The sequence below is a fragment of the Nannobrachium achirus genome (assembly GCF_963921795.1).
Source record: "Nannobrachium achirus genome assembly, chromosome: 1".
Classification (NCBI taxonomy): Eukaryota; Metazoa; Chordata; class Actinopteri; order Myctophiformes; family Myctophidae; genus Nannobrachium; species Nannobrachium achirus.
In genome coordinates, this window is record NC_137810.1 from 26,678,881 (window position 1) to 26,705,938 (window position 27,058).

Here is a 27,058-nt window from a genome sequence, read left to right on the forward strand (position 1 = left end):
CTGTAATGGAATGCTGTGCGTGCTGTGGAATTCTTAAAAGAGATTAACCAGTGCACTTCCTCCTTATTTGAATGGAATTGCGTGTTCTCAAATCTGAAGAATAAATTCACAGTAGGCTTCCCCTTGAAATCTGCAGCTCTAAACTGTAATCCAAGCTCCATCTCAGAATGGATACGGTGAACCTGGGAAGATTGTGCATGTGCGTGTGCGCGTGTGTGTGTGTGTGTGTGTGTGTGTGTGTGTGTGTGTGTGTGTGTGTGTGTGTTCACACACATGCGTGTGCCCCTTTGTGTATGTGTAAAGCACTTGTTATTCAATCTTAACGAATGTTTAATTGTATATGAATCTATTGACGCAATTAATTGTGTTTTCAGAACATGCTTGTGTCAGAAAGGAAATAAGCAGAAAGCAATGCAAGCTGGAGAACTACTTTTCTGATGGTATTTTTGTGTTGTTGGCATACACTAATTGCATTCGTGCGTCCGTGCGCGTACGTGCGTGCGCGAGTGTGGGCATGCGTGCGTGTATACGGTCAGCTCTGAGGTGACTAGGAGACCTATTTGCTGTGATTGTAACCACATCTAGTCGCCACCACCGCCATCACTCTAGAATATATTCTATATACTATTATTCGTCTATAATCTATCTATGTAGAGTTGGCGTGTTGGTGTCTCTCTCTCTGTGTCTGTCATTCACCGCCATGCACATTTATGACCTTTGTTCATGTGCATGTTCTGCAAGACGTTGGGGCGGAACTATTTTGGTGCAGCATGCAGTGTTTCCACCCGGATGTGTTTTACAGACGCAGCGGTTTGCGCTAAAACTATAACATATGTTCTTTTAACTGTAGATGATACAAAAAGTATGGCAATATGAATGCATATTGCCGAATTGGGAAACTTAGGAGAGTGTATATAGCCGCATGTAGTGTATTTGTGTGTGGCGGTAACAGTTAGCTAACTATCGGCCTACTCGTGCTGATGTGAGCACGCTTGAGCTGACGTGAGCAGTCCTAGCCAATCAACGGTGACTCCTACCGATACCCTTCTACCTATCACTCTGTGGGTGTGGCCAGTTCTTCAATAATGTATAGATAGATATAATATAATGTATCATCACTGTCATCAGGTGGAAACCTTGTATTGTATGTCCTAAACTGTTATTTTCAGGAAATGGTTACCTGTACTCCACAAGCTCTTGTTAATACTTTATAAAACCTACGGACAGACTTAACCACATTTTTTTTAAACGCATTGCGATGCAACACATGGTGAGCTTGTAGATCTGTTGTCTTTGCTAATTTTTGGAGCTGTGTGAAGCACAGGCTCCCTATACGTGGCTGTGTGGGTCTGTGTGTGTGTCTGTCTGTCTGTCTGTCTGTGTGTATGTAGCCTGAACTTCCTAAACTTCGGCACGCCACTAGTCCCACAGTTTTGCCACCACACACTCGCGCCATATGTCAAATCGACCGCCTTACTCGGGAATCGTGGGCTATTACTTTTCTAAGAGAAAGGTTCTATAGTTTAATTGATATTAATTTATTAGTGAATTAATTTTCCCCATTGACTTATAATGGGAATCGCAAAAACTCACATTCAATTATTTGTCTCTCGCAAACCATAGGGGCTAGAGTTTCAAGACTTGGAGAGGAGGTTCATAATGATTTCAAGGATTAAATAAAAAATAATTGTGTCATTTGGCCGCATGGTGGCGCCATAACACCCCACTTTACGTTTTGGCCTGTAACTCTTGAACCGTAGGTTGGAAAATTAAAAATATTTTTTCCCTGGATTCCTTGGGTCATGACGCATCTCCCCATATAGGCCACGCCCATTTGCGCCATGATAGATTTTCCGCCATCTTGAATTTTCTCCAAAACACACTTTTTGTTCCTTTTCCTACATATTTTCTTCAAATGTCACAACAATCGGTACACATGATCCACACACACACACACACACACACACACACACACACACACACACACACACAGCTCCACTTCACACGGGTGTGATTTTTGTTACATTGTAGTATGCCAAAATAGAGCATGATGGCGCAGAGTCTGCCCTCCTAATATACTGTATGAGGGGGGCATGTTTTTTGGAGCTGTGTGAAGCACAGGCTCCCTATACGTGGCTGTGTGGGTCTGTGTGTGTGTGTGTGTGTCTGTGTGTGTGTCTGTGTGTATGTAGCCTGAACTTCCTAAACTTTGGCACGCCACTAGTCCCACAGTTTTGCCACCACACACTCGCGCCATATGTCAAATCGACCGGCTTACTCGGGAATCGTGGGCTATTACTTTTCTAAGAGAAAGGTTCTATAGTTTAATTGATATTAATTTATTAGTGAATTAATTTCCCCCATTGACTTATAATGGGAATTGCAAAAACTCACATTCAATTATTTGTCTCTCGCAAACCATAGGGGCTAGAGTTTCAAGACTTGGAGAGGAGGTTCATAATGATTTCAAGGATTAAATAAAAAATAATTGTGTCATTTGGCCGCATGGTGGCGCCATAACACCCCACTTTACGTTTTGGCCTGTAACTCTTGAACCGTAGGTCGGAAAATTAAAAATATTTTTTCCCTGGATTCCTTGGGTCATGACGCATCTCCCCATATAGGCCACGCCCATTTGCGCCATGATAGATTTTATAGAAAACACACTTTTTGCTCCTTTTCCTACATATTTTCTTCAAATGTCACAAAAATCGCTACACATGATCCACACACACACACACACACACACACACACACACACACACACACACACACACACACACACACACACACACACACACACACACACACAGCTCCACTTCACACGGGTGTGATTTTTTCATTTATTTCTTTCTTTCTTGTATTTTTTTTTCTCCCAAAATATTTTAGTGGTGTGTGTGTGTGTGTGTGTGTGTGTGTGCGTGTGTGCGTGTGCGTGTGTGTGTGTGTGCGCGCGCGTGTGTGTGCGCGCGCACGCGCCCTGTGCGCAGGTCAGCAGAGCCCTAAGGCTGCTGTCAGAGAATATAGACAACTACATTTTGACAACTCTTGCTCTCTCTGTGTGAGATGTTCTTAAAGTCCTTGCCCTCTGGCTCGGTGATTGGCAGCAGAGTTTAAATGATGTAATTGTCCTGATTGGCCATTTGGGTTGAGCGGGGGTGGGGGACGGGGTTCTTATAGATCAGATGCCAATCAAATGCCTGACCATAGACGTGCAGGCCAAATGAGAAGCTGCTTCCACATTGATTATGACAAAATGGATTAGATTATTTTCAACCCAAGGGCATCATGTGCTTAAACTGAAGTTAGACATTACTATATCAAAGCGACATTTAAATCGAAAGAAATGCTACCCATGTGAGTTGCTAGTCTTAACAAGAGAGTGTTTGTAGTAGTAGTAGTAGGAGTAATTACAAATAAAATTTAAAAGAATTATGTATAAAATAATATAAATAGTGCAGAAAAATACTCAAATAAATCCTGAAAACTAGGAGAATTTGTATCATAAAAACAAGCACAACCAGATAAAAACTCAATGAAACTCAACCATAGAGCTCATCTCATCTAATGCATAGGAATGCATCCCTCCCAAGTTCATATCTAGTAGGGAGATTGGAGTTCGAAAGTCTGATTGCCTGGGGATAGAAACTGTTTTGCATCCTTTCCGTCCGGGCACTGATGCTCCTGTATCGTTTCCCCGTCGGCAGAAGGGAGATCAGGCTGTGAGAGGAGTGGGTGGTGTCCTTGATGATGTTAGTCGCTCTCCTCCGGCATCGTTGTTGGTATAATAAATAAATAAACTAATATGTTATTATGTCTGCTAGGGATGGCAGCGAGGTACCAATGATCTTTAAGTCTGTTCTCACGACCCTGTTCAGTTGTTTTCTCTCCTCAGCTGTGCTGTTATCGTAGCAGGAGGTGAAACAGAAGGTGAGAAGGCTCTCGATGGTACCTCAGTAAAACATGGTCAGGGCTGGAATGGGAAGGTCAAATCTCTTCAGTTGACGGAGGGGGTAGAGACGCTGTTGGGCCTATAGATATTTATAGGCCCATTATAGTGGTTCTCAAAATGTTTCAGGGACCCAGAGGGGTCGTTGAGGAGGTTCCAGGGGGTCCCCACCTAAATGTATTAATACATTTGAACCCCTTTATCCATATTCTATGCGTTGGCTATTCAATAAAATCACACCCAGTGTGAAGTGAGATGTGCCTTTTATGATTGAATTAAGTGCCCCGCGAAGCTTGGCCAATAAGCTAAGAGTCAAAGCCAGATCTAGGAGTGCCTGGTTAGCACTAGGTACCGGGACAGCTGCGCCAGCCGTCCGGGCCACTGTTGTTGTTTGACCAAGCAGTTAGATGAGGATGAGGAGGACAATGATGAGAAAGTTGTGAACTTTATTCTGAAAATGTTTCTCTCAGATGAGAGTCAGTACTCCTTATCGGCTTGCTTTCTCTTTCTCTCTCTCTCTCTCTCTCTCTCTCTCTCTCTCTCTCTCTCTCTCTCTCTCAGTAAAGTGTATCCATCATCACACCAGACACTGACTGAGTCATATTGATGAACATATCGACAGCAAGAACATTTCCAGTCACAGATATGTTGCAGTCTATGATCATATTTGGGCATGTGCAATATCAGATTGATCGCACCTGCGATTGCTAGAGATCATTGCAAAGGTTGTGCTCCAGTCCAGAGCAGCATACATTCATACATTGACGTCATATGCTGCTGATGCTGTATATTTGTAATTACCCTATAGCCTACTAGGAATACATGTTCATGTGAACATGCACACATCCAGACAAAGGCAGGCAGACTGGCAGGCATGCACAACCACATGAACACACGTCACACGCACACAGTGCAAACAATACAGTGCACACACAACCTACTGTACCAGTAAGACTCCCTAATCGGGAGATAAGCGACCGTAGGTCTCGCTAGAAGAGGGCCATGTGAGAAATGAGGGGTGGGGTCTCCGCGTTTTTTATGTGAGCTGCAGTGGAGGGGGTCCTCCACTGGGGGCGCCACCACTTTTGCATCCGTTCTGGAGTAGCAGGAGTGGGTGGTCCCCGGGAATTCCCCGTGAGCAGCCCCGTGGGGGTGGTCATTTGGTCATTTTTGCACATTTGGTATTTTTTTTACACCTGGGGGTCCCCCAGGGACCTGGGGGTCCCCCCTGGAACTCCGGGGGTCCTTGGAGGTTGTAGTTTGGCAGGCAAGGAGTTTGTGTGGAAATTTTGGCATGGATCGGGCCAACGGTGGCCGAGATATGAGTAGGGGGAAAGTGTGACGTGTATGTGGTAATGTTTTTACACCTGGGGGTCCCTCAGGGACCTGGGGGTCCCTGGAACTCCGGGGGTCCTTGGAGGTTGTAGTTTGGCAGGCAAGGAGTTTGTGTGGAAATTTTGGCATGGATCGGGGCAACGGTTGTGGAGATATGAGCAGGGCAAAAGTGTGACGGACGGACTGACTGACTGACTGACGCACGGACACCTGGTGGAGCTTTCTGTAGTAAGTGCGACCTACGGTCGCAATAACCACCTGTAATACTGTATTTAGAACACTGTATACTGGTGTATACTATCTAAGCAGGGGGTATGTTTTAATGGTTTGTCAGTGTGCCCAAGTAAATGAATAAACACTGACTGTGAATGTATTTACTCATGATTCATGATTTTACTTGTGATTCCCTCAGCTAATACATTATCTTAAAGATTGACTGACTGACTGACTTTTTTAAACTGGTGACTAATACATTTTAGTTGATATATATTTTAGTTGTATTGAGGCAGCACTGCATGCTTGGTGTACACTACAGTATGTGCGGTAGCTGCCAGTATGTTGCTTTTGGTGAGTGTTACTGTAGGTCACAGATCCTGTCTGCTATGAATTGGGATGATTTATGTGGCAATAAAGCAATGCCACCCACACATTATAGTATATTATGAATGTTGATAACGTTAGTTTTTGTAATAGCTTAGTTTGTTTTTCTTGGTCCACTGTATTGGTTGTGAGTGTGTGCGTGCATGCGTGCGTGCGTGCGTGTGTGCGTGCGTGTGTGCACACACATGGAATGTGTGTGCATTCCATGTGTGATTAAAACAGAGTTCTAACGCTAAAAGAATTACCACTTGACCAAATGTAAGCAATCACACACACAACTGAAATACAGTTAGAGCTCTTTTCAGTTGGACATTCAGTGGCTTTTAGCTGAATTCACACACAGAGTCTTGTCCAAAATGCATGTTTCATGGATGGGGTAAACCAAGGCTCAGGGGGCAAACACTGGCCAGGTAGCAGCCAACATGGCTCACATAATGCCAGCACCTGCACTGGACAGTACAGGGAACTGATGCTTTCTTCAGTCTACATCATTCTACTTCACTGGCACTGTTTGGTGGCCAGTAGTAAAAGACAGTAGTTACAGCATGATATCCCCATGGGAGTATACTGTAAGTCATTGAGAAAGAGTTTTACTGTATAACAATAGTATTTCCAATCCTCTCCTCCAGTAATGCTTTGAAACACATTCACCTACTTTAACCCAAGCCCAGTGTGCCATAGATGTAGCAGCGGGAGTTGTTTTTCTGTCCATTTTACATAATAATGGAACGAATCATGGATGAAACGGCCAAAATGAATTGTGTGGTGTGGTGTTTATGCTTTGTTAGATAGCATCTGTTAGAGAGACATGCTGGAAGATGATCTGGATTAGAGGGTCTGCTAAATGCCTAAATTGTAAATTGTATTAGAATGAAGCGATGCTGTGAGGATGAAAACAAGATTTGACAAGGCTTCATTAACCATGTTAAACTAATATATCATATCGTCGTTGTCGGGTGGAAACTGAAAAATGTGTTTGGTGTCTATTTATTTCACAAGCTCTTGTAAATATGTTTTCATTAGTGCAAAATGTATTAAAATTGGCTAATGGGAGGGCCGGCCGGCCACCAGACGGGCAGCCAGACGGACCTCTCAACCATAAAGGAGTTACCAATGCAGCTACGCCCAAATGTGGAGTGTTGTTGTCTAACCTCAATGTGTCATCATGACATCAGCAGCAAACAAATCAGTCAGCTCCATATGGGCACAAAAGGGGGCATACCCATGTAGGCCTATGGGCACATACTGATGACATCAGGACTGACAGATACAGAGATCTAGTTGTCCAGAGCCACGGGTCAGACCACTATGCACATATATGGTCGTGTGCATATATGGGACCGACTGACTCCAAACTCGACGTGCACAGCGGCATGGACTCGAGGGAGTGCAGCGCCCGCAGTCGAGTAGCCTAGATAGTATAGTTGCCCCTGCAGGGCAACCAGACTATCGGGAATCGATTCCTTGCATTTTGCTAAGATATGTTATATAGTTTAATTTATATAAATGGATTCGTGAATTAATTTTCTCCATTGACTTTAATTAAAAATTAAACTTTCCCAATTATGGAGATGACTGACATCATAGATGTCTAACATAATATGAGACTGACACAATATGTCCATGTATGGGCATTCCCAGATATGGGCTTAATATTGATGACATCAGAGATCTCCATATTGAGACTGACACAATATGTCCATATATGGGCATTCCAAGATATGGGCTTAATATTGATGACATCAGGGATCTCCATACATGGGAATTCATTTGCAAGTGTGAATCGGGTCACGGCAACCATCTTTCTAGTTCAGATATCCAGTTGTCCAGAATACATTTGCAATTCCCCTTTGAATTCCTTTACCAATTGAACCGCAATGTTGTGTAGAGGGCATTTGTAATCTTGAGCCGATTTGGTATAGCAGTCTTTGCATAAAGAGTAAAAAGATCTGGGAACCTGTGTGTGTGCGTGCGTGCGTGCGTGCGTGCTCGCACATGCATGATTTATGATTAATTGTTATTTTTATGCTTAGTTTAGTACAGGATTGGAGCTGGGGACTGGAGCATGGGCGAATATGCACAATAGTGCTATTTACTCGCCATTGTTCACTTTTCAACCAATATAATATGGTGTTGTTGCACAGCGAAACTAGCAAATCTACAAGCTCACGATGCTTGTAGATCCGTTCTGGAGTCCACTGACTGAACTGCAGGGAAACATAGCATACCTCCTGCATTGTAAACAGCCTGCACCATGAAAGCCCGTAGTGTAAGTTAACCATTATGGATACATTTGGTTCCATTTGCACTCTCTCAGACTTAAATGAACACCCGGGATTTTACAGTTTGTGTATTCACGGTACTCTGTAACTCATCCATAAATCGCCATCTCCCCGCCATTTATCAAGTAATAATAATCACAGGAGGCCCATCCCTCCTGTCATACTTGTGGTGTTGCAGCCGAGTGCGACAGGCAATGACTTAAGACTTAAGCATGACTTGCATTACCCCCTGCCCCTATACGCATGCCTCGCAATAAATAGATTATCTTAGCATTAGCCTGGAGGGCTGTGAACCCCTCTGAATCAATCACCTGGGCGGCCAGCGTTGATGCTGAGCAGACAGCTGCAGAGGATGTGGGGCCACGCTATAGTGCTTCTCTCCCCTCCCTCCTTGTGAGGGAAATTAGGAAGGTAGTTAATCAAAAGTTCATTAGCATATCACTCACTCTGTCCTTGTAGCTCACAACAGCAGCCTGTGTGGCAAGAATACGCAGTCTTAACACTTGGACTGCCATAGTTTTGCCATAACGAATTACTGCCAAGGCTTTTTCCTATTGTTTTAGCTGATTTCCGAGGGCTCTGTGCACACAGCATGTGTCCATTATGTACACGGGGGGTCCCGGTCACAGCCGAAGAACGTCCTTTCTTTCACGCAGAGAAGAAAAAATACAATCACGATGATCCGTCATCCGTGTGTAAGTTATGGTCCATAGAAAACAGGCCGTTTTGACCAAACGCGCGATATGGGAAAAGAATCCGAGATCCATTTTTCTGCAGCCATTATGAATACAAGTAAATGGACGATATAATATCGTGACTACATTATTTTACGAGGCATCATGGGAAACTGAGTCTTTTCCCTCACTCCTGCCTGCGGTAGAGCGATAGCTATTGGTTACCATGGTAAGATGTCTCTGGACGAGTGGACGTCTTAACGGTCTCACGGCACTCCAGGGGGGGGGGGGGTTAAAATGTTTGAGCGTCTTGTTAATATCGTATTTAGAAAAAACGTCTGTTAATATCTATACGTGTTTATTTAGGGCCAGAAAAGAAATTAAGCTCCAAATGTTGAACAGTATGTCATTGTATTATAATATTCACTTTCATTAGGTCTTTGACACATAACATCGCCTTTCCTTTCTAGTTTCATATCTAAATAACCATGTCAATACTCAATATACAGGTTTGTCTGTGTTCATAAGCAATGGAAAATAAGCATATTCTATATTATATTATTATTAAGAGGAAGAAGTCTTGGAATTTATACAAAATGAATCTGGAATTGAATAATGAGCACTTTGACATAGAACAAAATGCATAGAATAAGCAATGTACAGTATATCATGAAACTGCATCCACTGCACAGAAACCAGTTATATAATGGAGAGAAGCCTGGGAGAGAATGATGGAGACTAGGACTTGCTTTTTTTGTCCTCTGACAGCCCATCAATTAAGTCTGAAATAACAGGAGGTCCATAACCAGTTGATAGTCTGTGAAATAGGATAATTAAACAGAAGTTTCAGCCTGGGAGCATGATAAACGCTTGAATAGGAGTCCGTATGAGAGCTGTAAAATCTTTATCTCTGGACTGCGCTGTGTAGTAAAGAATGGGCCAAGGTGCTCCTACTGTATGAAGCTATTCTATACAGAGTGGTGTTGAACTTCACCATCATGGTGGCTGGTGCGGAATTTACATTCATGTGTCATGTGATACACGTCACCCAATGAAACGTGTTTGTGTGACTTTGCTACACCCCAACTGTGTGTGTGTGTGTGTGTGTGTGTGTGTGTGTGTGTGTGTGTGTGTGTGTGTGCGTGTGTGTGTGCGCGCGCGCGCGCCTTTTATCAAGGTCACTCCCAACTGGTGGTGGACTGGTGGTTGAGATTGTGCTGTAATTTCACCCCATTTTTCACTATATATATATATATATATATATATATATATATATATACAATATTATACAGACCATGCAATCTGTATTTGAACTGTGTACTCTACCACTGCATTGATAAGCATAGCTGTATTCTGTACATTAAACATACAGTATACGCACGCACGCCTTGCAAATCCTTTGGCAGTAATAACCAGATAGCGCAGATATGGTGGTTGCTTGCTAACTCTTTTAAAGGGTATTTGAGGAAGGACCCTTTCTTATGTTTAAAAGACCAGCAGAAAACTAATTTAGGGGAAGCACATTGAAAAACGACTTCAACATTCACAAAGAGAGAGAGAGCGAAAGAGAGAGAGAGCTGATCAACCGATAGATAGACCTTTGTCAAGAATAGAAGAAAGAAAGAGGTTCCAAGTACTTTGGAGCTAAAACCTCCAAATCAGTACAGCATTGTCAGTAGACGGAATTCTGGTAGCAAGCCATGCAGGTTGGGAATAAGCGCTCACACACACACACACACACACACACACACACACACACACACACACACACGCGCGCGCGCAAGTCCCTATAGTTTCCCTCAACAACGGCCTGCTCCTGAATGGCACAAATGTAATGCAATACTGTTAAATATATAAAAAGAGAGACAGAAAATTAATGAATCCCAAAAGTACTATTGATCTATGTCTCTGTCTGTCTCTCTCTCAACACACACACACACACACACACACACACACACACACACACACACACACGCGCACACGTAACGATTGGACTGGTTTCCAAGGAGCAGTACTGGTGGTCAAATATGTACAGTAATTGATGGGGTTGAATCTGACACTGCTCTGTAATGCAATCTGGAGCTATAATCCCCAGTGGGGGGGGGGGGGTGTGTGTGTGTGTGTGTGTGTGTGTGTGTGTGTGTGTGTGTGTGTGTGTGTGTGTGTGTGATAGCACGCACGCGCGTGCGTGCGTGCGTGCGTGCGTGCATGATTGTTTTATGGCGATATTATGGAGGGTGGTAGGGGAGTAAGACAAGGCAGGGATGTTGAAGGAGTGTGGTGGTTTGCAGAAACAGAGAACAGGGATTTGCTGTAGGAACCAGGGACCAGGGTATACATTTGATGAATAGTATCATTGTGTTTTTCTCCCTGTTGCCCCCATGTGCATGTAAACAATGGCCTGCTCAGCTGTAATGCACTTTTACCTGTAGTGTGTGTGTGTGTGTGTGTGTGTGTGTGTGTGTGTGTGTGTGTGTGTGTGTGTGTGTGTGTGTGTGTGTGTGTGTGTGTGTGTGTGTGTGTGTGTGTGTGTGTGTGTGTGTGTGTGTGTGTGTGTGTGTGTGTGTGTGTGCGCGTGCGTGCGCACACTTGCATGATTTATTATAAATTATTATTTGTATGCATAGTTAGATTGGAGCTGGGGACTGGAGCATGGGGCTGTACACCTCTCCCATGGACAATAGTACAATAGTACTATTTACTCGCCATTGTTCATATATAAATATATATGGTGGGGTTGCACAGCCCTACAAGCTTAGCCTGACACTCAGCCTGAATTGACATTTCGTTTCACTTCATTATTCAGTCTGAGGTTGCTCCCACCGAGGGCGATTGCTGGGATGGGCGTTGCCAAAGAGGCAGTCTTCTGCGATTGGTTCACCGTCTGACCAACACATGACGTAGTGTTGTTATGTGTGGCTGGCTAGTGGATAGCCTGTTGCTTGCTAGTGCTACTTGCTAACCAAAGAAACAGGCAGAATAGGAGCACTACGAACTAGTAATCAAACACAACATAACATGCCTGCTACTGGTGTTTCATAGCGAGATCGATACGATCGCATTTTACCGCAATTTACTGCATTTTACCGCGACGCGATGCGCGGTACGGTACGGCGGCGGCGGCGCTGGTTTACTTGGAAACGCACATGAGTTCTGGGAAACCCCCACCCATGCTGATCACAAGACGCTGATTCACGACGCTGATTCGCCGTACGGATTTTTGAACGAGGAAGGCCTCTTCAATGAGAGCGATTCTAGACCCCTGAATCGCCAAAACAAATATTTAAAGGGGTGTGGCTAGCGATTCAGGGTCTGGAACTAGGCTACTACAAGCTCACAATGCTTGTAGATATGTTCTATTCAGGAAAAGATAAAAAAATAAATCATTTGGATCACAAGATCCATATGGAATGACGTGATTCCTGTGGCTTTATCTACGTTGTCAGTCATCTATACATATATAATAATTATCTATAATGCATAAAATAATGTTATATTAAATGCCTGAACTCTACAGACACACACACAGTAACATTGCGTAAAGACTGAAACTCTAGGGGAAATGTTTATTTACCGTCTATAATGACACATCCACACTATAGGGACGACTAGTTGAAAGTGGTTAAAATATCAAGCATGTCAATCAAAATGCAGACTGTAATAAATTATGAATATCTAATCCGATCCGCATCCGATAATTGGCTGGATCAATCAGAACAATCGTCTACCCCTAGTGTGTGTGTGTGTGTGTGTGTGTGTGTGTGTGTGTGTGTGTGTGTGTGTGTGTGTGTGTGTGTGTGTGTGTGTGTGTGTGTGTGTGTGTGTGTGTCTGTGTCTGTGTGTGTGTGTGTGTGTGTGTGTGTGTGTGTGCGCGCGCGTGTGTGCGTGTGCGTGCGTGTCTGCCAGTAGCCTGTTTCTTTGTTCCTCTGTCTCTGTGTGTCTTGCTTAATTATTTGCAGGCCTTGGAGGGTGAATCGATCAGGGCAACAAGATAACTGAGTTATCAAACTGCTTCATTGACCGACTGTCTCCTTCTCTCTCTCTCCATCACTTTCTCCCAACTTCTTCTTGTCATTCTGCTCCCGTGGCCTCCCCCTGCATTTCCCCTCATCTTTTCCTCATCCTCCTCTCTGCCTTTTCCTCCCCCGTTCCTGTCTGCCTCCGCTCTACCCCTGCAGGTCGGCAGACGTGCCCTCCGGAGAAGTTTGACTGTGGCGGGGCCACCAGCAAGTGTGTGTCGTTGTCATGGCGATGTGACGGAGAGCGGGACTGTGAGAACGGAGCGGATGAGGAGCAGTGTGCTGCCGGTAAGATTAGTTTAGAGGGAGGGAGGGAGGGAGGGAGGGAGGGAGGTGAGAGAAAGAGAGAGAAACCAATATATTGTCTCCTGTAGAAAGTACCAACAATAACATTCACAACATTAACAATGGGTACACAAACACACACACACACGCACGCACACGCACACAACACGCACGCACGCACGCACACACGCGCACACACACACACACACACACACACACACACACACACACACACACACACACACACACTGAGAAGCAGTTTTTTTAAACTGATATGGATAGTGTTTTATTTATTTATTATTTTGAGCACATTGAAGGAATCCTTCACCTCCACAATGACATTTCTTTTCTAACAATTACTTTGCTGCCCCATGAAACCTTGAATTCATGGAGAATCTTTGTTGCATTCCTTCATGGTGAATCCAGAAACGTAGATAAGGCTTGATGAATTGAAGAAAATAGGAGTCCAAGATTAACGACAGCAAAACTATCAAAAATGTGTTTGTAAACTGAACACAGCTCTCAGAGTATAATCTAAGTGACTTTATCACTTCCAAAACACCCCATTTCTGTCAGACACTTTTAAACATTGCCCATTATTAATCAAAGCACACTGGTTAAGTGCATCGACCGCATAACTGCAATGTCCTCGGTTCGATTCCCGGCTGCTGATCTCTTCTCATATCGCTGTATTGTTTGAAATATGTCAGTGAGAAAAATCATCAATAGAGAGAGGGAAGATCAAACAATTTGGGAAGAACGAGAACGGTACAGAAAAAAGACAAAATGGAGGGCGGTCTTGACAGCAAGAGAGAACGATAATGATGCTGATGTCAGAAAGCATCACATCTCCCAAATTAAATAGATTGCAAAGAGTTTCATCAAGCCCTAAGGTGATGAAAGCTATTCATCACATATCACAACTGTTAACTTTTACATCAGATAAAAAAGAAAAAACTATACGGATGCTTAATGTACAACCTCCATGTCCAATTTCAGCAGTGATGAGTGACATAAACATTGCCCTTTGCCCAGGTACACGGATAGCAACACATTTTAAAATTCACTGAAGATGTGCTCTAAAGTGTTATTTATAACTCACTTTCTTGGGAGGCAACTAAATGTTAGTTTTCATCGTTCTCTTTCATATTTGCTGGGTGCCTACTAGAAAGATGAAATGAAATGATCTATTCCCATCACTGTGATCTCTTTTCTTTGATCTGTTCCTGACTAGAAGACAAGCAGGCGGCTTTCCGCAGGCAGACAGAAGTAGGGCAGCTTTATTTGGCCAAAGGGAAGATTGATACCTTTCAAGATGTAGCAAAGCATGCACACATAAAGGCAAGCACACATACATTGCACACACACATACACACTTTTAGTTAAAAAATGGATAGCATGTTTTTGAACAGAATGGTCCACACACACACACACACACACACACACACACACACACACACACACACACACACACACACACACACACACACACACACACACACACACACACACACACACACACACACACACACACACACACACGTAGTGTAGGTTTCATACTGTATGATGAAGTTACAGGGTACATGCATGTATGCATGTACCTTGTGCGCTACATGTGTACATCACACCTTCACATGTACAATCAGTTTAGGAAAGTAACAGTACATTTACTCAAGTACTGTAAATTGTGTTACCGAAAATAGATGAAAATAGCTGACCTACAGACAAGCTCACAATGCGATTTGAGCTTATATTCTGTTTTTCCAAAGGTTTGACACACTTTCAAATCAATATATTTTGATGCCAATGTACTTTTATTCAAGTAACATTTCAAATACAGGTAAAAGTCATGTATTCAAAATGCGTACTTCCACCACTGCTCACAATTATTCATTCAAATTTTACACGAAGAAACCCACAAACACAGAAACTCGTTATTTCATGCATGCACATGCACACACAGGAACACTCACATATCAATGTTCAGACAACCTAACCTTATCCCTACATCCTCAGTTCCTCACACCTGATATCAAAGCTGTATAAGAGGAATTGATTTTCCCCCAGTCTTAGATGTGTGGTGATATTGATTTATACACGTGCATGCACAAGTATTTTAGAGAAAGGTATTGGTCATGTACAGTATTTGTCCTTTTGCAGCATTAAGCTCACTTAAATGTAAAAAAAAAAACACATCTAGGTTACTGGGATTTTCTTTTTTTTTCTTTCTTTTTTTAGTGGTACGGGTTTGAGCTTGGATATGTGGGCTTGATCATAGAGTATAAATGTGTTCTTCCTTACAGTGCATGTGGTGAAGTGTGTGGGCACGTGTAGTCTGTGTTGCCCCAGAGCACATGAACTTCACACTGCCCAAGGCAGGTGTACTGTTAACTGCATTCAAGAAGTGGGTCAACATGCCCTCCATTCACAGTTCACACACACGCAGACACACAAACACACACATGCGTGGGAAGACAGTAGTCGCGAGTCTGCATGTCTCCCATGTCATATACTGTAATCTCATTCTGTCTGAGAATGTGCTTGTGCGTGCATGTATGTGCGTGTATGTGTGTGTGTGCGAAACACAATCAACTCAGGGCATGTCGGTTTGTCTCTGTCTTTTGTCAGTCAATGTAAAATAACAGCGTTACCCTTTGTTTTCTAATAAGAAATATAATGCCATGGGATTACAGTGTTCTGTGTTAGGTCTTGTGTTGGATATTGGCTCGGCACTAAATGCTGGTAGCCACTATTGCCATTTGCGCGCGAGCCAAGGGAGACGGCTGCTTGTCCAACTCTCGCCTGTGTTACTTTAGGCCAGTTTCCGCTTTGCAATTATCCGTTATTTCTTCTGAGACGCGCCACGGGCTAACCTCTGTATCAATCAACTCACCAGCTGGGTTTCTTGCCTTGTTGTGGTCTCTATGTCCAATCTCTTTTTTCCCCCCTCTTTCCTACTTTCTCTCTAGCCCTCATCGCTCGTTCTTGCTTCCTCTGACTCCCCTCCCTTTTCTCTCGCTCATTCCGTGTCTCATCATTCATCTCCTTCATGAAGCCTGTGTGTCGTTAAGGAGAAGTGCTGCTATTCGCGGCCGTGGCCCTAATGAAAACAAGAGGCGCTGTTGATTTAGTCATGTAAGCCTCGTTCCCATATCATCTCTCACGCTAATGGATATGGATCTAAAAAGAACAGGGTACGCTCTCTATCTCTTGCTCGCTCGCTCTTTTCCGCTCTCTCTCTCTTTCCCTTCATCTGTCCATCTCAGATCCCCACCCCCTGAGCTTTTTCCCCCTTACTTTTCCTTTGCCTTCTCTCTCTCTCTCTCTCTCTCTCTCTCTCTCTCTCTGCCCCCACCCTACCCCCAATCCATCTCCCCTCCTTTTGTCTCCCATCATCATCATCACACAACATCACATTGTTATTCCCTGTCCATCACAGAAAGCAGGCGCGCTGTTTTATTCCCTTTTAATTTCTTTGTATTGACACGAAGGGCAATCGTGGGCTGTGCACTCTGTCCATTACCTTTCATCTATCTGACGGCCGTGTTGCCTGTATTCTGTAGTCAAGTGGAAAATAAGATGATTACGACGGCTTCGAAATATTTCACAGGACTACTGATGATAATTGATTTCCTGCCTGATGTGGCACACGAGGGTGTGTGCGTGCTTGTGCACGTGAGTGTCATCAGAGGCTGCGCGGTGGTAATGATGTGGAGATAGGCTTTTGATCGTTTCATTGACAATGGCAGCGCTGATTAATATTGAGAGACTTGTGTGACTTGCAGGTGGAGAGAGAGCCTTGACGGCTGACCGACGCAAACATTACAATGTTAGGGTTGGGATCCGGAATCGGGGGAACCGGGGGAACCAGATCCAACATTGAGGAACCAGGAATCGGTTCCTTCACATTTGGAACCGTTTTCCAGAAGCGGTTTTATCACACTGCCAGAGCTGGTTATGTGGACTTCACATCTGCTATACAATTACAACACTGTTGGTTCTCAAACTGTTTAATTTTAAGGACCACCATAACTCTGAGAGTGTACAAATGGAACCAAATTGACCTGTAAGGGTCCATTTGGTTCCATTTGTACGCTCTCAGAGTTAGAGACCTGTAAGGGTCCATTTAGAACCCCCTATACTAGGAATCGTTAAAGGGAACCATTAAGGAACCCAGCAATGGATCCTGAGGTGTCTTTGAATAATAATAATAATAATAGTTACATACTTCCTCTCGTGAGGGAAAATCAGTATTTTCAGCCCAACCCAGCTGATTCGCTGCCCACAAGGTGCGCGTGAGCAATTAGGGGTTAAGAGTCTTGCTCAGGGACACACATCGACGCACATCGGGTCACGTCAGTGTGTAACGGCGCGGGTTCAAGACAAGTGACGTTATACCATGTTACACCCCCCCCCCCAACACACACATACAGTACACACACCCACACAAACACACTTTTCTTTATCCTCCTCCCATGTGAAGCCTCAGTAATAACATCATCTACCTTGTTTAACATCGGAACGGACATGAGCTGTTATGTCATAACTATTAGAAACCCTTCCGCCTCCACCGTCTCGTGAGAAAAGATGAAAGCACCTGACAAGGCTGGGGAAATGCAGATTCCACAGGACACTGGCGCAGAGACGACATGCTAGCTTAACTGCAGCACGCTGACAGATGCTTGTGCGAGGAATGTATTCAAGTTGGGCTGCTGGCAGATAACCCCCTCCCTCCCCCCGAGCAGCCTTGAATTGCAGCATGGCGAACGTTAATTAGAGCTGCTAATTGAGCATATCCATGTGTTGAATAATACATGGATCCGAAGAGAGGATCTTTATTACGTTTACAAGAGGCCCCTCTGAAGAAAGTTTATGCGTCTTTAATTTATTATAATGGGGAATCACTTTCCTTTAGGCTGTGGGCCCTCCCGCTGCAGGCTTTAGCACTGCGTGGAAAATATGGCCCGGATGTTATTGTTCGTATTTCATTTTCTGCCGAATGATCGCTTATGATATCCCCCGGCCTAGAGCTGCTAGGGTCCATGTGGTTAAGAGAAACTGGATGGAACTACGGTATAATCATGGGACTGGGAGGCAGTGAGCTGTATTCGCTGGTTCCCATTCCCCACAACTGTATTCTCCCAGTCTGTCTGTCTGTCTCTATCTCCCCCCTTCCGCTCTCTGTCTGTTGTTCTTTCATCTGTTCACAGCAGTTTATGCCTGTTTAATACACGTGTGCCGTGCTGTGCTCCAAAAATAGCATATTGCCAAGCAAACGCATTGCACTGCAATGCATTGTGAGCTTGTAGATCTATTTCCGGTGTGTGACACTGACACGCTACTAAATATAACTCTTTATAAGGCTTTAGCAGTATCACAGACTGGTCTGGTCCTTAGGGAGCCCTTTACTGTGCTGTGAGAATATAACTCCATACAGTTTTGTATACATCACTACAAATAGCCTATACAAATCTCTGACCTACAGTAAACAAGTTGCTCCTAAAGCGTTTCTAGCTGCCTGGGGAGTTTTTATGGCGTGGCGCTTATGAGGCCTGGCCGTCTAGAGAACAGGGTTTGCCTGTATCTCTGTCCCCACAAAAGTAGGCCAATCACAGCTCTGCTGCATTTAGCAAACCACAAGGCCAAGCTCTGTAGTTGGCGTCATCATTGTTGGTTTGTTAGTTTGTATCTGTCTTTACAGTAGGTCAAAGTGCCTGTTCATCTGTCTGTATTTCTGGGTCCATGTCTGTCTGTGAGATAGAATCTCATAAGCCTCATTCACTGCACATGTACTTTAACCTTGAAGTAATTTAGACATTGACCGGTTGGGCTGCATGTGTGAACGCAAATGTCTGACTCAGTCTACGACCTGACATGCAACAGACTTTATGCCGCCACTCCCTTGAGTTAATTGTAATGTCTGATTCAAACAAAATGGCTCAATGTGTGATAGTCGGGTGAATTTATCTTGAGCGAGTGGGCATGTTGAGGACACTTCTATTGTCGAGGAGAGAGGAACCTCCTCCTCTCCCGAGATGTTTGGAGAGAGAGATATGAAAACCAGTTGGTTGAATAAATGAATAAAACGAATAGAAAAGGATCACCTTAATCCTTGCATCTTCTTCATACTACTAAGTGGGAGTAGCATGTGTGTCAATTACCAAGACACCGCCCCTCGCCTAATCAAACTATTTATAGTTATGTGAGAACACAGCTGAAATTGATATTCTCATGTTCCATGCTACATGTGAAAGTGCGACACCGGACAATGTCCAGACCTGATTCCCTGCACATTATTCAGTGTTCATTTGTGAAAAGCATTTTAGACTCTTAGATTTCCAGCCTTTTTTAAGCGCGATGGTTTCTCTATTGAACCATCTGAGTATTCAGCAGGCCAGGAGACAGGTGGGGGGAGTTAGAGAGACTCCGATAAGAATTTGGAGATATGCAGCAGAGAGTTAGAGTGACAGTAGAGACAGCCAAATCATCAGTGTTAAGTTATGCATTTGTGACTCTCATAGTTAAATGAACACTCATTCAGAATTCTTGGAATCTTAAAGGAGTGGCGACACCGGCCGAAAATTTACATTATGATACAGTAGGTCACGTGGTGTTTCTTCAAACAGTCTGAAAAGGAGGCGGGGCCGTATCAGTTAGTAGTGAATGTATACTTCGTCCGTCGTGCGGTGCCGCGCAATGTATACTTCGTCCGTCGTGCGGTGCCGCGCACAACGTGATGGCTTTGTTGTTAGCGTGTAGCCGGCTAACGCTGCACCGCACGGCTATTTGCGAGCATAGATGTTTGCGAGAGCTATTGTGTGCGCACACACGCGCTAAAGCACACACACACACACACACACACACAGAGTGTATGAGCCACGGAGCACGGACCTCAGTCCGGCCGGTGAGACAGCAGGACATGGCTTGCTCCGGTCGGTCTACTCTGGTGCTCCAGTCAGGTTAGGGAAAGAGACAGCAGGGTATGGCCAACAAAACCGTCTCATAGACGGGGAGAAGCGTGTTGACCCTCGTACACCTTTTTTGACACCTTTTTTGAAGAAGACATGTACTTTTTTATCGGTCTAACCATTGATTGCTATATAATTTTTACCCCTAGAACTGATAGTTTTAAAGTTGGTTTAGAAAGTCGGAAACACACCTCGGTCAGCTTTTTTTGGGGCAGTTTCAAAAGATAATGATATGGATACTCGACTCCGCGAGTCTCCGCCCCTCCCCCCATATTAGCCCAATCAAATTAATGTATTGCCGTTACTGTACAGAAAGTACTACTTTCAGTACAGTAACTACAATAAATTAATTTGATTGGGTAATTTAACATGGGGGTACATGACATCATTAAAAAAATTGGCTAATTTGATAGCCATAATTAGCTGTTTTGGCCGTGTCACGCCCCCTTTAAGTGCTTTCTAGCAAAATGGCTGGCATTTCCACCAGTTTTAAGCAGAACCATTGTGATCAAGGATAGGTCATCAACAGAGGGGGTTGATGCCTACAGCCTGCAGTTTCCCCAAATAAACTACATTTTAAGATATTTCAGCAGTCAATCCATTATTAATGGATCTATATGATTTGTTTGTTAGACACACACATTCATCATTTGCATAACTGTATTGACGTGTGTTTTACGTCAGCAATGCATTCATGACTTAAACCCCTTAGAAATGCATATACAGTATGACATACATTTAAACTCACACTTTCATTTCTAGGGGGAAGCAGTTGTACTACAACCACTGAACTGCTTTTAAATTACTTTAGATCCCGTTTCCACCAGAATGGAACCGGTTCCACACTGGTGGAAAAGGGGTATAGCCTGGCTTAGCCAGACATAGTACTCGACAAACTGCGTGGACATATCTCCCTTGTGTTAGCAATGGATAGATAGAGTTTAGCTGTGCTAGGCTAGAAAAGGGGTCCACTGCCTCTGAGTACATTCTGCTGTGTTCCATCACAGCAGCCTGCTCTTGGATACTTTCCCACAATGTGTGTGTTTGTGTGCTTCTACCTATAAAGCCCCCAACTACCAATGTATAAAGCTCTTACTGCTTCCACAATGCACACACGTGTGTGTGTGTGTGTGTGTGTGTGTGTGTGTGTGTGTGTGTGTGTGTGTGTGTGTGCGTGTGCGTCTGCGTGCGTGTGTGTGTGTGTGTGTGTGTGTGTGTGTGTGTGTGTGTGTGTGTGTAATGGGATGTGGGTGTATACACATTACACACTCTTGCTGCGCACCCGGAGGCGCTTGCACTGTCGGGCAGGAACCTTGTATCTCCAAGTTTCAAATGTGTATGTTTTTGCATAAAGTAAAGCCCTGCTTCATCATGCAAGACACACAATCTACAAGCACACAATTGTAGATTGGCTATTTTCACTATTTTAAATACATTTTTAAATGATAAATACAAAACAAATACAAGGTTTCCCACCGACAACAATGACTTGTTTCAGTCTGGAGTGGGAAACCATTTCTCTGTAGGTATATTTTTCAAAAGATTACCTTGCCTTCTGCTCTGCTTTAATTTTCTGATCTCTCTCTCTCTCTCTCTCTTTAGTCTCCTCTCATTCCCCTCCTCTCCCTTGCCCCGCTATCTCCCACGCAGCATCACACAGAGATGATACAGGAACCCACACAAGCTAGTCCAAGGCAGAGCCAAAAAGGAAATGCCCATGACCGTATTGTACGCCACACTGAGGGTTTACAGTAGAACATAAAAGCTTCTGTGGGCGTCCGAGTGGGGTAGAGGTAAAGTACCTGCCAACCACTGTGAAAACTCAGACTTGGCCCGGGTACTCCCACAAACACATTTGGCCATGTTCGAGGATGGGAAGCTGATAGGGGTGGCGATCTCTGTTGCTGCTCTAGTGACTCTTATGGGTATTGTGGTTCTTTTTAGTGTACTGAATCTTGCGTTTCGTTCAAATGATTTGTTCACCACTTCTTTCAGTGCTTGGCTCAGAGCTTTCCATGTGTTCAGTCACTCACTGAACTGAAACACAGGTAGCTCATTCAGTCAGCAGAACATATTTAACTGACTGTCCCCTCTCAGGCTATGGGATCTAAATTCTACACTCTCTGGGAGATGGGATCCAAAAGTAATTTCATGTAGCGTACTACAAAAGTAATAAAAGTTCACATCCTACAAAACGTACTAAAACGTGCTGACCTGCATATGTTGTCAACTTGTCAATCATCTTTATTGATGTAATAGGCTATATGCATATACGCCATTTTGTTCTACTTCCGGGTGTCTTTCGACTTCCTTCACAGGTGTTACCGATGATACTAATGAAGGCTCTGTTCCATTCTGGTCAAACAGAGTCAGGGTGCTGCTATTGTGCATGTTGGCTCACTGGAAACACTCTGCTACACCAGTGGGTCTCAAAGTGTCCTTGAGTGGGTTCCAAATGTCCCCATACAGGTGTGTAGCTCTGACAGTGTACAAATGGAAGCAAATGGACCCGCAAGGATCCTTTTGATTCCATTTGTTGATTCCATTTGTACAGAGTTATGGGGGTCCTTGAAATTAAAGAACCACTGTACAATAAATCAAACAGAGCCTTCATTAGTATCATCAGTAACACCTGTGAAGGAAGTCGAAAGACACCCGGAAGTAGAACAAAATGGCGTATATGCATAGAGCCAATTGTCTCCACCAGCCGAAGGCATGGGGAGAGTATGTTTTCCCCTTCGTCCGTCCGTGCGTCCGTCCGTGCGTGCGTCCGTCCGTGCGTCCGTGCGTCCTCGCAATTTGTGTGCACCAAATCTCAGTCGCCGTTGGCCCGGGCGCTGCCAAAGTGAGCACACACATTCCCTGGATGCCAATCTAGAACCTCTGCCCTAAATTTTTCAAATAGGCCTTTTCTAGCGCCACCTAGTGGCCGATGTTTGCAAAACACATTTCTGTGCACTACTCTTACAGATTTTGTCCACAAATCCTACAAATCGGTAGGCAGTATCTCGACAGTCATGTGATCGACACGGATCTGTCCAATTTTGCATATTCCATCCTGATTGGCTAAGATTGGCTTCCAAAATTTGTAGGATTGAGCCGTTTTGAACAAAATGCCTCAAATCCCAAACGCAAAGTGCAATTATCATGAAATTGCGCACACACGTTCCCACTAGGTCGAGGAAGAAATCAGCCTCATGGTGGCGCTATAACAGGCCGATTTGTGGTTTTACCTATAACTCCACCGATCAGTTTCAAACTTTGTAAGCACACTCCCTAGAGGCTTGATTCGTTCAGTAACAATCACATTCAGTCATGATTTTCATGAGTTTAACAGTTCTACTGCCAGATTTATTATTTATTTATTGGGGCTGGTGCCAGCAAAAAGCAGCTTACCTTTGCGATGTTATAGAAAAAGATCTATTTGTTATTTGCAAACGATTTATTTTTATTTTTATTTATTATATGTGTTCTTTAGCCAAGCTGGCGGCAGAGGGCAGCCTTATGCAAAGAATAGGTGTGAATTGGGCCGCTCCGCTTGCCGTCGTTCAGAGCATAGAAATGCATAATCTAGATCAGGTCCACAGAGAACAGCCAGGAAGTGAATTGGACATCATTGATGTTTACGCGTGGTGGAGATTTGAAAGCAGCATTACGGGAGATGTTTTTACTGTACACACCCGCGGGACCCCTCATCAGCTTACAGTCATCAGACAAGGTAAAAGAACGAGCGGCCGTATTGGCAACGAGCTGGGTTCAAAATTGGGGCGAACGGGAACGTCCGAAGCGGTAAAAGAGTTAATTAATTATCCTATTCATTGAATGAACCAATTCAGTGAACGGGATCCCAGTCAGTCACTGACACAAGGCATTTTGTTTACAGGGATACACGAGGTGGGAGAGCCCGCCTCCTCAAATAGCTGAATGGGGCTACTGATGGCTAGTATTCCTGTTCAGTCTAATGAGGAAAAATGAAATCTCTTCAGCCAATGATAATGCAGCAACTGACTGAGAGCTCAACTAACAACTGAAAATGTAACTGAACTTTTCAGGAAGTGATTTATTTCATTTTGTTCACACAAAAGGCCCAGTCCTGGGGCCTTGGAGTATACATACACAGTCAGATTGGCTCCCCCTTGCTGTGTGTTGAAATATCCTTGAGCAAGACACGTAACCCCTAACTGTTCCCAATGGGAAGTTTGGTTTCTTCCCAACATTCCCCCATTTCTGTGTGGGAATGATGGCAGTCCTAATAGTAATAATATTCCTTGGACCCCCAAAAAGAAATGAGCATGATCACGTGCTCAGACTTACAGACAGAACATAGCGGATCCATGTTAATGAAGCAATACAGAATGATAATCATGCCATTACCAGGCAACAGCCTCTGCAGAAATTGGGGTTATTGTTTATGACTGCGAAGTAATCACCTAAATCGGAGCGTGCAATTGTTAATGTATTCATCCATTAGATTTACTGCTTGACAATTATTGAAGGAAATCCAATTAATTGAGTGGCATGTGGCAGTTAAGAATGATGGAAGGGCACTGGTGGAGGGAATAACCAAGACATCAAATCATTCTGACCACACAGGGAGCTACAAGAAGGAGCTATTGTTCCCTTCCTAAAATATCCTCAAAATGCATGGCTTTCATGCCACAAACATTGTTAGTGAGCATTTACACTTTTGCACACAGGCACACCCCCCACACGCACCCCGTACACACGCACACGCACGCACAAACGCACGCACGCATGCATGCATGCACGCACATTCAGATTCAGATTCATAATGCATATTGATCCTAAGATTCCGCTGCTAGTCTCCATACAAATATGTTGTTGGCCAGGGTTCAGAAGGGCCAATCTGACAGGCTGTTCAGATTCTAATAAAAACTCCTGTCAGATAGTGTGGAATTAGGCTGTCCTCTGCGTTTCTGCATGTGCTGTCCACAGAGTGTGTGTGTGTGTGTGTGTGTGTGTGTGTGTGTGTGTGTGTGTGTGTGTGTGTGTGTGTGTGTGTGTGTGTGTGTGTGTGTGTGTGTGTGTGTGTGTGTGTGTGTGTGTGTGTGTGTGTGTGTGTGTGTGTGTGTGTGTGTGTTTGTTTGTTTGTGTGCATGTGGGGAGGGGGGAGTGTACATGAAGATCCCCTTTCTTCCCTCTGTCTCCACATTATGTACGTACATGTGGTATGTACAATACGTGTGTGTGTGCATTGTGCTTGTGAGACCATAATGATGGCCGACTCTGGGGGCCAGTCTGAACGACTTCAGACTGGCAATCTTAAAACAGTCTAGTCCAGTATTGTGTTAAATGAATGTGAACACAGCCATGATCAAGGTTGGTGTTATTTGGAGAGATGGGAATGGTGAACAATGGTATATCCAGAAGTCACCCTGAAAAGTTCCTATCTAATCAGTTTTACATTCCCATCCTTTTAGAAATAGAAACATAATATTGTGTGATGGACTGCATGAACTGCATTAAATCAAAGCAGCGTTCAGCTTGACGGAAAGCAACATCAGTTTATGTTAGGCTCCCCTAACAGGCTGACAAGTTGAATGAAACTCTTAAGTGAATGGATAAATGATACTCTTTCTGATGTTATAGGCTACAGTCAAATCACATAAAAATGGCAAATATGTTACATTTTTTTTTAAATCTGTAGGCCTATACAGAGTAGTTAATCCATCCCTCATTTCAATAACAATTCATTAGAAAGTAGAAACTGCATTATGAATAGCAAACAAATGCCACAGTATTCTGAGGAGACATTTGATTATGGAGTCGGCACCATGGCTTGTGTTCACATCAATTTGAAAACCTATTGTTTAAAAATTATTTTCTAACCACGGCTACTGTATGTGGCTGAGCAGTCAACAATCTGCATCACATTCCAGGTGATTTAGAAAATAATCAAGGATTATGTTACATACAAAACAACATTCCATTTGTTTATTTTCATATTTTTCTTTCTTATGTTTTCATAATGTACAGTAATTCATCTGTTTAGAACACATCATGAAATGTGACTGTGGATTGATAAAGATGCTAGAGCTACCACACAGCACTTAAACCATGCATTATGTAGCGGTCTGTCAAAATTCTACAATGTGAAATGCTGGCTATTGGTTATCTATTGGCCTCGATATTAAGGCCAACTCCTTATTTGGGGTACTTCTGGCAGACCTCCGCATGCTTCAAACGCCACTGAGCAACTTTCATGGAAATTAATAGTTGGGGGCGTGGCAGTCCACTCTCTAGATATATTATAACTCTATGGTGACTCTGAACAATTGGATCTCTGTATCTGTCAGTCCTTGTCCCTTTAATGCCCATATATGGAGATCACTGATGTCATCAGTATATGGCCATAACCAGTAGGCATTAGACATTGAGGATAAACAACACACTCCATATTTGACAATGGCCTGCATTGGGAACTCCTTATATGGTTAGGGCTGAGACAGAGTGACGGCCCACCTGCTCTCCCATTAGCCAATTTTAATATAGGATGATAAATTATATAACACCCACTATGCTTTGATCTGTCATTCTAGTCGACTGTAGAACATATTCTATCTATCCAATTCTCCATGCTTTTTCTTTCAGTGCAGTCATTTACTGCGACTTTGTCCACTGCAGCAATAGCATCCTCACTAGAGTGCAAATCAAATAAATCAATTGTGGCATCCGTCTATACCTGCCCCACCTGTACATGTACTGTAGATAATCCACATCATTCTAATCCATTACTGACCATTAGGTTTCCAGCCTTGCCATCCCCTGAAATAGCCCCCTGACTATAACCATCAGCCCCAGTTTCACCATGGTTGCAAATGTGACATCACAGCACAGATACTGAATGAACACTGATCTGCGTGAAGAAACCCACCGAATTTGTAGAAGCATGGCTGCCATTAGCACCATAAGGGATGAGTGGTCG

General features: G+C 43.7%; 1 protein-coding gene across 1 annotated transcript in view; it reads left to right on the plus strand.

Moving 5' to 3' along the window:
• Positions 1–27,058, plus strand: part of lrp8 (low density lipoprotein receptor-related protein 8, apolipoprotein e receptor) — a gene marked incomplete at both ends in the record, with an annotated part of 260,613 nt that overhangs the window by 133,634 nt on the left and 99,921 nt on the right. The window contains one exon of the mRNA XM_080727866.1: positions 13,019–13,147. Coding sequence (XP_080583992.1) covers positions 13,019–13,147 — 129 coding nt within the window. The remainder of the gene's footprint in view (positions 1–13,018; positions 13,148–27,058) is intronic.